A 12,637-nucleotide genomic window follows, 5' to 3' on the forward strand; every position below is an offset into this window, starting at 1 on the left:
TCAGTTGCCTATATTTGTATTGTCCTATTTCTGGACTCTATTATTCTGTTCTGTGTCTGTTTTGATCTATATCAGGGGTCAGCAGACTTTTTCTGTAAAGAACTAGATAGTAAATATTTTAGGTTTTGCAGGCCAAAAGGCAAAATTGAAAGTATTGTGTAAGTACTTGTATAATAAGAGAAAACAAATTTCCGTGAATTTTTCAAACAAAATTCAAAATGTAATAATTGAGTACAGTTTTCTGAAATGCAGCTCTACTAATCCAAAGATGGAACTCTTTTTTGGGAGAGGGATAATATTTTGCTTAACTAGGGTGCTAAGTTAGTGTTTCCTCTCAGACTTTATTACAAAATTCATTTATTAATGTGAAATTTGCCATATTTTTATCTTTGAAAAATGTCTTTTCACGTGGGTGATACCTGTAGCAGTAGAAATGCTGGTCTGTAGAGTGCTTGAAAAGCACTGGGCAGTGATGAGTATGCCACCACATGCAGTCTGTCCGAACCACTCAGCTCTGCATTGTAGCACGAAGCCACCACAGACAATATGGAGACAAATGAGCCTGGCTATGTTCCAGTAGATCTTTATTTACGGGCACTCTATTTGGAATTCCATATAATTTTCACTTGTCACAAAATACCATTCTTTTGAATTTTGCAATCACTTAAAAATTTTAAAAGCATCCTTAGCTTTGGGTCATATAAAAACAAGGGACAGGCTAGATTCAGCCTCTGGACTGGTATTTGCTTGCCCTACTTCCCCCATTTATGTTTCTGTCCTTTGCCAATACCCCATTGTCAGGATTACTGTAGCTTTATGCTAAGTCTTGAAGTCAGGTAAGGGGGGCGTCCTCCAACTTTGTTATTTTTCGAAATTGCTTTGGCTATTCTAGTTCCTTTGCCTTTCTGAATGCATTTTAGAATTAGCTTGTTGATTTCTACAAAAAAAAAATCCTGCTTGGATTTTGTTAGAATTATGTTGAATCTACAGAGCAATCTGGGGGAGATTGACACCTTAAGAATACTGAGAGATCTTGGTATCTCTCTCCATTTATTTAAGTCTTTGATACCTTTTTATCAGTGTTTTGTAGTTTTCTGCATAGAGAGTGTAGATTTTGCACATATTTTATTAGATTTATACCTAAGTATTTCATGTTTTTTGGTTAAAGCTGTCTTTTTAAAATGCAAATTGGATCATGTTGTTTCCCCTATTTAAAACCCTTCAGTGGCTTCCCACTCCTCTTTGGATAAACCCTGTAATCTTTAAAAGCCTAAATGGCCCTGCATGATCTGGACCCTGCTGTCCCCTTCAGCCTAATTTTATGCCTTTCTTCCCCTTGCTCAAAATGTTCCAATCTCAGACTAGCAGGAAATGGTTTTATCAACTAAGGAATAGCTTTTAGAATATCAGAAAGACTAAATAAATAAATGTTTTCAAACAAACACTTGAAAAATATATTTTAACCATATTGAAAAGAAGCATTTGATGATCTCCAGCAAAGAACGAACTTAGGTTTTGGCCAGGTTGTTGTGCTCTCTTGTGTGGAATACTTTGATCTTTAAGTCTGTACTTCTTCCACTGAGGCAGAGTACTTTATGAATATTATTCACAAGGGACTTAGCTCTGTGTGTGCAGGTATATGCATGCACACCTGCGAGCTAAAGAAAATATTCTTTCCTTCTTTATACATGTGCTGAAACTCAGCAAAAAGACTGCATTTCTGACCAAACCAAGGATCCCGTCGCTGTCCTTGTACATGAATAAAGTTAAACTCTTCAGCCATTAAAATAGTTCTTACATGTACATGCCCACTGCCAACTTTATTATAATATCCAAATTAGAAATGTAACACTGTAGTGATGTTCTGTGGGAAAGTCTGCAGCTATGTGCCTAAGACAAAGGAGAAAGTCATAAGATTCATTTTTTTTAAATAAACCAGCACATTTAGTCAACCAGTATTTATTCAGCTCCTTATGCTAGACATATTGAGATGAATAAGATACAGCCCAGACCTTGAAGAAGCTCAAAAACTTGTGGGGAGACAGACAATTAAAAATGAAAGTGCTTGTTCATGGAGGTATGTCTAAGTGGCTTTGATAGTACCAAGGAGAAACAAGTAGCCCAGTGGGATTTACAGTGTAAGACTAGTTGATTGTTAAGACATAAGGCTAGAAGGGAGGCAAGGACCATATCATGAAAACCTAAGGGGCTTATATCCGATCCTATAACTCAGAGGTTCCAACACCTTAATGCACATAGAACTTGTTAAAAAAAAAAAAAAAACAACCTGGAGAACTTATTAAAAAATCAGATTCCTAGACTCTTCCCTCAGAGATTGACTAGGTGGGTCTAGGGTGCTTCCCTGAGTGGTTCTTATTTAGCTGGCAACCCCTAGTCTGCACACTGACATTTGGGAGTCAGTGCATTAGGTAAGATTGAGCCACAGAATAGTTAAGCTAGGTAGTAAGTCGATCATATTAACATTTTAGAAAGTAATAAATTTGATAGTAGTACAGAGAACAATAGAATCACCTAAGAATCTCATTAAATTTGAATTCTGATCCAGTAGATCTGGGGTTGTACCTGAGATACTGCATTTCTAACAAGGTCCCAAACGAGGCTGATATTTCTTGTCTGAGGACCACACTTTGAGTAGCAAATGTAAAGAGATTGGATTGGAATGGGGTGAGACTGCAGGCATGAAGATCGTTAATTAGCCTATTTCAGGAACCTAGGCAAAGGATGGTGAGTCTCTGAACTACTAGCAGGGGCTGGTAATGGCAAGAAAGAGTTTCAATGAAATGTAATAGATTAAATCGGCAAGACTAATTTAAGGAGTTAGTTAGATACGGAGTTAGAAGTGAGGGAAGAGGTGTCAGTAATTGAGCTTAGCTATGTAAGTAGAGGATAGTGACAATAACTGAAATAGGGTAAAGGCAGAGGAAGGAGGTGGCCTGGGGAGTAGAGGGGAGGGCTGGTTAGAGTGGAAAAGTTTCCCAGAGTTGAGAAGAGGGGTAGCCAGAGGATTCGTTTTGAATGCATCGAGATTGAGGAGTCTATGAGATACCCAAAATCAAAAGGGTAGGTAGAAGAAGAAGAACCTTCAGTGGACTAAGAAGTGTCATACAGGTTGGTAGATATTAAAAAGAGCAGTTTCGGAGTCACTCCCCGAGGGCAAGGTCACAGTATCATTGCCACATAGACATCAAGGGAAAGATTATATATAGTTCAATGAGGGGGTACAAAATTACGGCTGCAAAACAAATTTTCCAAAATGCTGCTTGGCTAAAGGGAGTTCAAAAAGTGCCCAAATTAGTTTCTCTCTCAATCTTTTAATTTAAGGAAAAGTTGAGGAGTGGAGCCAGTTGTTGTTAAGTCATCGTGATATGCCTCATAGTGCCTTCTCCATTTAGATTTTCTTTTCCGCCCCCCACAGATTGATCATACTTACAAGAGCTGCTGTGATGCCTAGGGAAAGTGAAGACTGATGGATGAAAGTTTTACCATGCACTGAAAGGGAAGCATTGTCTGTGAAGGTCCTTTTTTAAAAATGTCTGCTTGTAACACCTTTACTGAACACGTTTGGAAACCTGGTGAATGCAAGAACTGCTTTAAACCTAAAAGCTTGCACCAGCTTCCCCCAGACTCTGAGAAGGCACCCATCACCCATGGCAATGTGAAAACGAATGCCAATCACAGTAACAACCACCGCATGAGGAACACTGGAAATTTCCGTCCTCCTGTGGCTAAAAAACCCACTATAGCTGTGAAGCCCACTATGATAGTGGCAGATGGGCAAAGTGTATGTGGTGAACTTAGTATCCAAGAACACTGTGAGAACAAACCTGTCGTCATAGGATGGAACCGAAACAGGACGGCCTTGAATCAGAAACCACTTAATAATAATAATGAAGATGACATTGAAGGATTTAGCCATGTTCCTAAGCCTTATGGCAATAATGATAGTGCCAAGAAGATATCAAATAACAATAATGGACTAACTGATGTGTTAAAGGAGATAGCAGGCTTGGATACCACCCCTCAGATAAGAGGAAGTGAAACAAACTCCAGAGAAATGTTCTTTGGAAGAATAAATGATTGCTATAAAAGATCACTGGAAAGAAAGCTTCCACCAAGCTGCATGATGGGCGGGATAAAGGACACTCAAGGCAAGCATGTGATTCTGAGTGGGAGCACAGAAGTGATCAGTAATGAAGGGGGACGGTTCTGTTACCCAGAGTTCTCTAGTGGCGAGGAGAGTGAAGAAGATGTACTTTTCAGTAACATGGCGGAGGAGCATGAGAGCTGGGATGAGAGTGATGAAGAGCTGTTGGCCATGGAGATTCGCATGAGAGGGCAACCCCGCTTTGCTAACTTCAGGGCAAATACTTTGTCTCCTGTTCGATTCTTTGTGGACAAAAAATGGAATACGGTCCCCCTGCGAAATAAGTCTCTGCAGAGAATCTGTGCTGTAGACTATGATGACAGCTATGATGAAATCCTGAATGGCTATGAAGAGAATTCTGTGGCCTCCTATGGACCAGGAAGCATTCAGAGCATGGCGTCATCTGACTCTACGTCACCAGGTTCTTCTTTAACAGAAGAATCACGTTCTGAGACAGCCAGTAGTTTATCCCAGAAGATCTGTAATGGGGGAATATCTCCTGGTAACCCGGGAGATTCTAAGGACATGAAGGAAAGGGAGCCCAATTGTGAAAGTCTCTCTGGTAATAATCAGGAGAAGGACTCCTCACAGGCACCTAAAAGCTCAATAAAAGTTCCAGAAACACACAAAGCAGTCCTTGCTCTCCGATTAGAAGAGAAGGATGGCAAGATTGCTGTACAGACTGAGAAGCAAGAAAGTAAAGCCTCTACCGATATCACCGGGCAAGCAGTAACCATAAACCTCGTCCCTATAGAAGAGCAAGCAAAGCCTTACCGAGTTGTCAATCTGGAACAACCATTGTGCAAGCCATATACTGTCGTGGACGTGTCGGCAGCCATGGCCAGTGAGCACCTCGAGGGCCCTGTTAACAGCCCCAAGACAAAAATCTCATCTTCTACTCCAAACTCTCCGGTGACATCGCCCGCACTGACATCACCCACACTGACATCAGGACAAACAAGTGCCCATTTCCAAAACTCCAGTGCAATACGATACCAGGAAGTATGGACTTCCAGTACCAGCCCACGACAAAAGATACCCAAGGTGGAATTGATTAGCAGTGGGACTGGGCCAAATGTCCCTCCGAGGAAAAACTGTCACAAATCAGCACCTACTTCACCAACAACTACAAACATTTCCTCTAAAACTATCCCTGTTAAGTCACCCAATTTGTCCGAAATAAAATTTAATAGTTATAACAATGCTGGTATGCCACCTTTTCCAATTATCATTCATGACGAGCCAACTTATGCTCGGAGTTCCAAAAACGCCATCAAAGTCCCCATCGTCATCAATCCAAATGCATATGACAATCTAGCCATTTACAAAAGTTTTCTCGGAACAAGTGGAGAACTCTCAGTGAAGGAAAAAACCACAAGTATAATAAGCCATACTTATGAAGAAATTGAAACTGAAAGCAAAGCGTCTGATAACACCACTAGCAAACCTGCTGAATGTCCCCAAGCCAAAGGGTTTTCAAACAGCACAGAGCGTAAAAGGGGCTCAGTGGCTCAGAAGGTTCAGGAGTTTAACAGCTGTCTTAACAGAGGTCAGTCTTCACCACAGAAAAGCTATAGTTCTAGCCACAGCTCCCCAACAAAGATCCAGAGAACCACTCAAGAACCTGTGGCCAAAACAGAAGGCCCTCAGGCATCTCAGATGGTGAGCAACGGCAGCAGCACCAGGGAGAAAGCGAGCACAGTGCTTTCTCAGATTGTGGCTTCCATCCATCCACCAGAGTCTCCTCCAGAAAAGCCCCAGTCTGGCCCAAAAGCATGCAGCGTGGAAGAGCTGTATGCAGTTCCTCCAGATGCCGATGCTGCTAAGAGTACACCTAAGAGTACACCAGTCCGACCCAAATCTCTCTTCACATCTCAGCCCAGTGGTGAAGCTGAAGCCCCTCAGACCACAGAAAGCCCTACTGCCAAAGTATGGAAAGATCCGCTCGCAAAGCCAGGCACGACCCCTCTCTCCAAATTCGTGGCTAACCCCCAGAGTGAGCCACCACCTCCCTTTCCCCCACCTCGTTCTACTTCCTCCCCTTATCATGCAAGCAACCTTCTGCAGAGGCATTTCACCAACTGGACCAAGCCAACCAGTCCCACCAGGTCAACGGAAGCTGAATCGGTTTTGCACTCTGAAGGCAGTAGGCGGGCTGCTGATGCAAAACCTAAACGCTGGATATCATTTAAAAGCTTCTTCCGCCGCCGGAAAACAGATGAGGAGGATGACAAAGAGAAAGACCGAGAGAAAGGGAAACTGGTGGGCCTGGATGGCACAGTCATCCACATGCTGCCGCCTCCGCCAGTCCAGCGCCATCACTGGTTCACAGAGGCAAAAGGAGAGTCCAGTGAGAAGCCAGCCATCGTCTTTATGTACAGGTGTGATCCCGCCCAAAGCCAGCTCAGTGTGGATCAGAAGGCCAGAGCAGACCAGGCAGCAGTCAGAGAGAAGGACGGCACAGAGGATGGGTTACTGCTGGACTCAGAGAAGAAGAAAAGGAGTCATTCTTCTCCATCACAGGTTCCTAAAAAAATTCTCAGGTATGTAAAATAGAATGGCAGAGTATGGGAATTTTTTAACACATTTTTAGGTGCTAAGTTTTTTACATCTTTAAGATTACATAAGAGCCATTTCTGTTTATAAGTAGCACTCAGTGGCCATCATCTTTGTAACTGCATTCCAAGATTAGAGTATTATTAAAGTGATCTTATTGTACCAAACAAGGTTTATGGCCCTGGAGATTTAGCTAAAGTAGCCTGCTGCATTCTGGTGAATGCAGAGGGGCTTGAACATAGAAAAGCAAATCTGTAACACCTTAATAGCAATAAATAATACATTGCTTGGAAATGCTATGATAGTGTGAGGAAGAAACAAGATAAAATGAATAAATGATAGCACTCTTCTTACCCTCATTGTAGATAGAATAAAGCTCCTTAAGCGATTCGTTTTGGTTTTCACCGAGGTGTTAGCTCTATATGCGTTACTTTGTTTTGAGGGAATATTTGGGTTTTTATTGCTGTCTCTGTCTTCTTTCCAAGTATGGTGGAAAATGGGGGTGGGGGGGCTGCGGTGGAGACAGGGGCCAGCAGTTGATAGTTATCTAACACGTGGGTGCTAGAGGAGAAGTTGGTTATTGAGATTGAGACCCAGCCAGTAGCAGAATCCTGAGGGCAGCCGGCCAATGTACACCCACTCACACCCACTCAGTTCTCTAGCTAGCCGTTTCCTTTCATTCTTAAATGACTCTTCGTGATCACCTCCCCAGTGTAAAGCGCATTCCCAGGATCTATCTCCCATCCGTACAGCAGCCCTACAAATTGGTTGTAGTCTTCAGATGAGGAAACCAAAGATGAGAGAAGTTAAGAATTAAGCAGATTCACATAGCTCATCATTGTCAGAGCCAGAATTCAAACTTGGTCTTTCTGACTCTAAAGCTTGTATTCTTCCTACAGTGTTGCATTACAAACACAAGGGCAAAGGAGATTTTTATATTTTCACTTGTAATCATTCACATAAACATTTATGTTAGGAAGCTTAAGGTTTTTTGTTTCTCATTTGTATTGTAAGCAAAATTAACGAACCACCAATAAAAACAAGAACTGTTATCCCAAGTTTGTAACAAATGGGATGATTTCCTTATATCCCCTGTAGTTTTTTTTAAGATTTTATTTTTAAGTAACCTCTACACCAAATATGGGGCTCGAACTCACAACCCCAAGATTAAGTGTCGTATGCTCTACCGACTGAACCAGTCAGGTGCCCGGTACTTTTTATTTTTAAGCAAAGATATGCCCTGAGTATTTCTTTGATCTGATTCTAAGTCTGCCTCCTTCTTACTTACCGGAAGCCTTCTCTACCAGGTCTGACCTTTTCTTTGGCAAAGACAGCAAACTCTTATGATAGGGCAGATCCTCTCACCAGCTTTCTGTTAGAACAGTATAAATAAAAATTAAGAGAACACTTAACGCCTTCACTTTTTCTAGCAAAATGTTAAGAAGTTTTATATATATATTCTTTACGAAAATAAGCTTTTTACATAACCCCGAAATAGTTGTCAAAATGCTAGCAAGTTCCTGTTTTCCTTAAATCCAAATAATAGCAGAGCAAGTAGAATAGTGGTGATATATTCCTGGAAAGAATAGTCTTGTCATTGGCAGTTGAAAGTGGATGATAGAATATCAGACTCTAGCAGTAATAAAACACATGTATTGCAGGTTACTGTTTTATTTAGGAAAAAAGCAATTTAAGCTGCACATGGTTGGAGTTACTTATGTCAGATAGTTTTTGCAGATCAATAAATGGCTTCACTCCTCATTAAGTATGGCTGTGGTGTGTTTACCCGCATCCTGGAAGGAAGAGCCAAGCAATGATTTGGCCTCTTCTGTAGAATGAGATTCTCTACTTTGGCTGCATGCCACGGCATGGCAGACCCCTTAACTATACAGCTTATATTTTCACAGATTTGCTTGTACATGAGCCAGTCATATCTTCCAAAATTCATCAGTTCTTAATAAGTAACTCCACGAGGGGTACCTGGGTAGCTCAGTCGGTCAAGCGCCCAACTCTTGGTTTTGGCTCAGGTCATGATCTCAGGTCCTGAGATTAACCCCAAGGTGGGCTCCACTCTCAGTGGGGAGTCTGCTTCCCTTCCCCCTCTACCTCTATTCCTACCCGCCCCCCATGTGTGCTCTCTTTCTCTCTTTCAAATAAGTAAATCTTTAAAACAAATCCAAACAATGCAGTGGTTTGTCCCATTGGTTTCAGATTTAACCATGCATCATAGTAACTTGAGGGCTGTTAAAGCAGATTGCTGGGCCCCACCCCCAAAGTTTTTGATGTGGTGGTCTGAGGTGGTGCGGGCCCTGGTAGTTTGCACTTCTAACAAGCCCCCAGGTGGTGCTGCAGCTGCTGGCCCTGGGGCTACACTTGGGGAGCCACTGATCTCACCACCATTCGGGATCTAAAGCTAATGTGCTGTAGTCTAAGTTAAGCATTTTTGAGGTATTAAGCTTTTCTTAGAGACACACTAGAATTGTCACATTTCATAATTGTCTCAGACTGAGGAGAAAAAGAGGTTTTTTGTTTTTTTTTAAAGTGAATATACAATTTATTTAACATTCAAACTTCATTAAGACATGTGCAATATGGCAATTTTACTGGGGATTTAACCCTACCTAGGATATGATTGCTTGCTGGGGCTTAGCAACAGGGTCCAGTTCACACTTAGCACTAATTAAATACTTTATTGAATAAATACAATACCAAACAAAATGCATTCAAATGCTTTCTAAAAAAAAATCAATTTTAAAGGCCTTTCTATTCAGGCTAATGACAAACAAAATAAAGGCAGATATGCTAGTTTAACATAATTGGCTGATTTTATACAGCACTTACATCTTTTAGTCCACAAGTATATTATTAAATGATAGAGAACATCTAATACAACCATTTCTACAGAACTAGGAAATAAATTTCTAAGAAAGAAAGATTTTACAGACCCCATCTTTTATACCCAACCCCAACAGTCTAACTCTAAAGAGGATAAAGCCAATGCCTTTCCTCACAATAGCTCACAACTAAAGTGGCTTTGCTATCAAAATCTGTATTTCTGATCCGGTATGAGAATTGAGACAAGATTCAAATATTCCCAAAGAAAGAAGCACAATGCACGTTGTGATCGCCTATTCAGCAACAGCGAGCACTGCATTCAAAACTATCTCATCCCAGGAATTAAATAAGGTCAGCCACATTCATTGGCATTTCCTCCACTGTAGTATTGTAGAAAGTCTCAGTGTCACGAAGAATCCTCTTGTCTTCTTCAGTAACAAAGTTTATAGCCACACCTTTCCTCCCAAATCGACCCCCTCTGCCAATTCTGTGAATATAGTTTTCACGATTGGTAGGTAGATCATAGTTTATAACCAATGACACCTGTTGCACATCAGTCCCACGAGCCAACAAGTCAGTAGTGATCAAAACACGGCTTGATCCTGATTGGAATTCCCTCATGATAACATCTCTTTCCTTCTGGTCCATGTCACCATGCAGAGCAGAAACTGTGAAGTCCCTGGCATGCATTTTCTCAGTGAGCCAGTCCACCTTGCGCTTTGTATTGAGAAAAATAACAGCCTGAGTAATCGTCAGTGTCTCGTACAAGTCACAAAGTGCATCCAACTTCCATTCCTCTCTTTCAACATTAATATAAAACTGTTTGATTCCTTCAAGGGTCAGTTCTTCCTTTTTCACCAGAATTCGAATTGGATCTCTCATGAATTTTTTGGTCACTTCCAACACATCAGTTGGCATTGTGGCAGAAAGCAACACAACCTGAATACTTGTATTTAATTTTTGGAAAATCTCATAGATTTGATCCTTAAACCCTCAGCTCAACATTTCATCTGCTTCATCCAAAACAAACATTTTGATCCATTTTGGAGAAAGGTATCTTCTGTTTAACATATCAAATACTCTCCCTGGTGTACCAACAACAATGTGTGGTGCTTCAGCCTGCAGTTTTTGCATTTCATTCCGAACATTGGTTCCACCAATGCAGGCATGACAAGTTGCTCCCATATAGTCTCCAAGTGCCAGAATTACCTTTTGGATCTTTAATACAAGGAATAATAGCTCTCTGTTGAATAGCTGAAGGCTTCTCAAAACCATAAGCATAGATGCCCCGAAGAAGAGACTCCTTTAAATTCATATCGTCAAAGTTATCAACAATCTCATTCCAGTTGCTCTCGATGACACCATCAGGGTCCATTCCCTCTGGGCCTCCATGTTCTCTGTTATAATCCGCGGAGCCACCAGACATGATCCGAAAAACCACTCAGCGCCCGATTGGAAAAGGAAAAAGAGGTTTTAAATAGTTTTTTTTTTTTTAACTTTTTGGAAAGTTTTAAAATAAACATGATACTCATTGAAAAATATACATCATTTGCTTTTTCAATAATTACTTAATTTACTTGGATACACCATTGATATTTACTTGAAGCAGCTTTAAAAGGGAAAAATGTTACTGTCAAATGTCAACATTTGTGTTTCCAGCTTGATGGCAGTGTAATCATTAAATTACCATCCCACGGCTGGGAACGCACTGCTGGAAGAAATGAAAATTCAAGTTTTTCAATAAGTAATGAAGATTCCAAATCCAAACTATAAGAATTGAAAAATACTCAACTGAAGGCCAGACCCTAAAAGATAAGGGACTTTGTAGAGACTTTTATTATGGGATTAGATTGTTGTTTTAAGTTTTTTTTTTTTTTTTTTTTGGACAGAGAGAGACACAGCGAGAGAGGGAACACAAGCAGGGGGAGTGGGAGAGGGAGAAGCAGGCTCCCCGCTGAACAGGGAGCCCAGCCCGATGCAGGGCTCGATCCCAGGGCCCTGGGATCATGACCTGAGCCAAAGGCAGACGCTTAATGACTGAGCTACCCAGGTGCCTCGAGATTAGATTGTTATTAAATTCATTTATTTGACTCTTCAGGTGACAAAAATGAGTATCTTAACTGTGCCGTATATGGGCCATAGGGACAGATGGGGGAGAGATCATCATGCTGCTGAAATAACAGGTTTAGGTTTGACTTCACTTCGGCTATTTGTCTGGTCCTTCAGTGGACAGTGATTGTAATGACACTTATCACATGGAGTTAGTTTGAGGATATAAAGGGAGAATATGTAAGAGACTTCGCACAGGGTCTGGCACAGGTTGGGTGCTTTAAGATGTCAGTAACCCCTCTGCCTTCCATGTAATAAATGCTAAAACAATGTATGTGGGTAGTGGTAGAGAAGCATAAAAGACAATGATTAGATCAGCTTAAAAGAGACTTCTCAGAAATGAAATACAAACCAGATCTTAAAAGACAGATAGGATTTTTCCCGCTGCTTGGGAAAGATATTGTAGGCTAAAGGAACAATATATGCAGAGTCACAGAGAAGATGATAGCAAACAGAATCCAGACAGGTGGCTGGAAAAGGATAATGAATAGACCCGTGGTTCTTCAAATGTGGTCAAGGCAAGGTCAAATAGTGATCATGCAGAAGTCACTGTTTTCATAATAAGACATTATTCTTTTCACTGCATTGACATTTGCACTGATGGTACAAAAACAATAGTAGGCCAAACTACTTATACCTTAACACAAGTCAAAGCCATGGCATAATAGTGTACAAATAGTTGAAAAAAAAAAGTTTCACTTAAGCATGTCCTTGGTGAAGTAGTAAATTTTATTAAATGTCAGCCGTTGAGACTGTGTCCGTTTAAAAATTTCATGTGATGAAATGGGGAGTATGCGTAGATTATTTCTGTTGCATACCAAAGTATGGTGGTTATTGCAAGGAAAAATAGTTTGAGTTACAAAGCTGAACTAGCCACCTTTTTCTTTTTCTTTCTTTTTCTTTTTTAAGATTTTACCTATTTGTCAGAGAGAGAGAAAAAGCACAAGCAGAGGGAGTGGCAGGCAGAGGGAG

General features: G+C 40.9%; 1 protein-coding gene and 1 pseudogene across 2 annotated transcripts in view; one reads left to right on the plus strand and one right to left on the minus strand.

The window, feature by feature from the left end:
• The first annotated feature begins 3,550 nt into the window (after positions 1-3,550).
• PEAK1 (pseudopodium enriched atypical kinase 1) overlaps positions 3,551-12,637 on the plus strand; it is a 76,661-nt gene continuing 67,574 nt past the window's right edge. Inside the window, exon 1 of the mRNA XM_021694063.2 lies at positions 3,551-6,708. Within this exon, the coding sequence (XP_021549738.2) occupies positions 3,551-6,708 (3,158 nt within the window). The remainder of the gene's footprint in view (positions 6,709-12,637) is intronic.
• Positions 9,266-11,001, minus strand: LOC110584034 (annotated as a pseudogene). The gene has a single exon (XR_002480551.1). The product of XR_002480551.1 is annotated as a eukaryotic initiation factor 4A-II-like (transcript).

The sequence above is a fragment of the Neomonachus schauinslandi genome, chromosome 9, assembly GCF_002201575.2.
Source record: "Neomonachus schauinslandi chromosome 9, ASM220157v2, whole genome shotgun sequence".
In the NCBI taxonomy this organism is placed as follows: domain Eukaryota; kingdom Metazoa; phylum Chordata; class Mammalia; order Carnivora; family Phocidae; genus Neomonachus; species Neomonachus schauinslandi.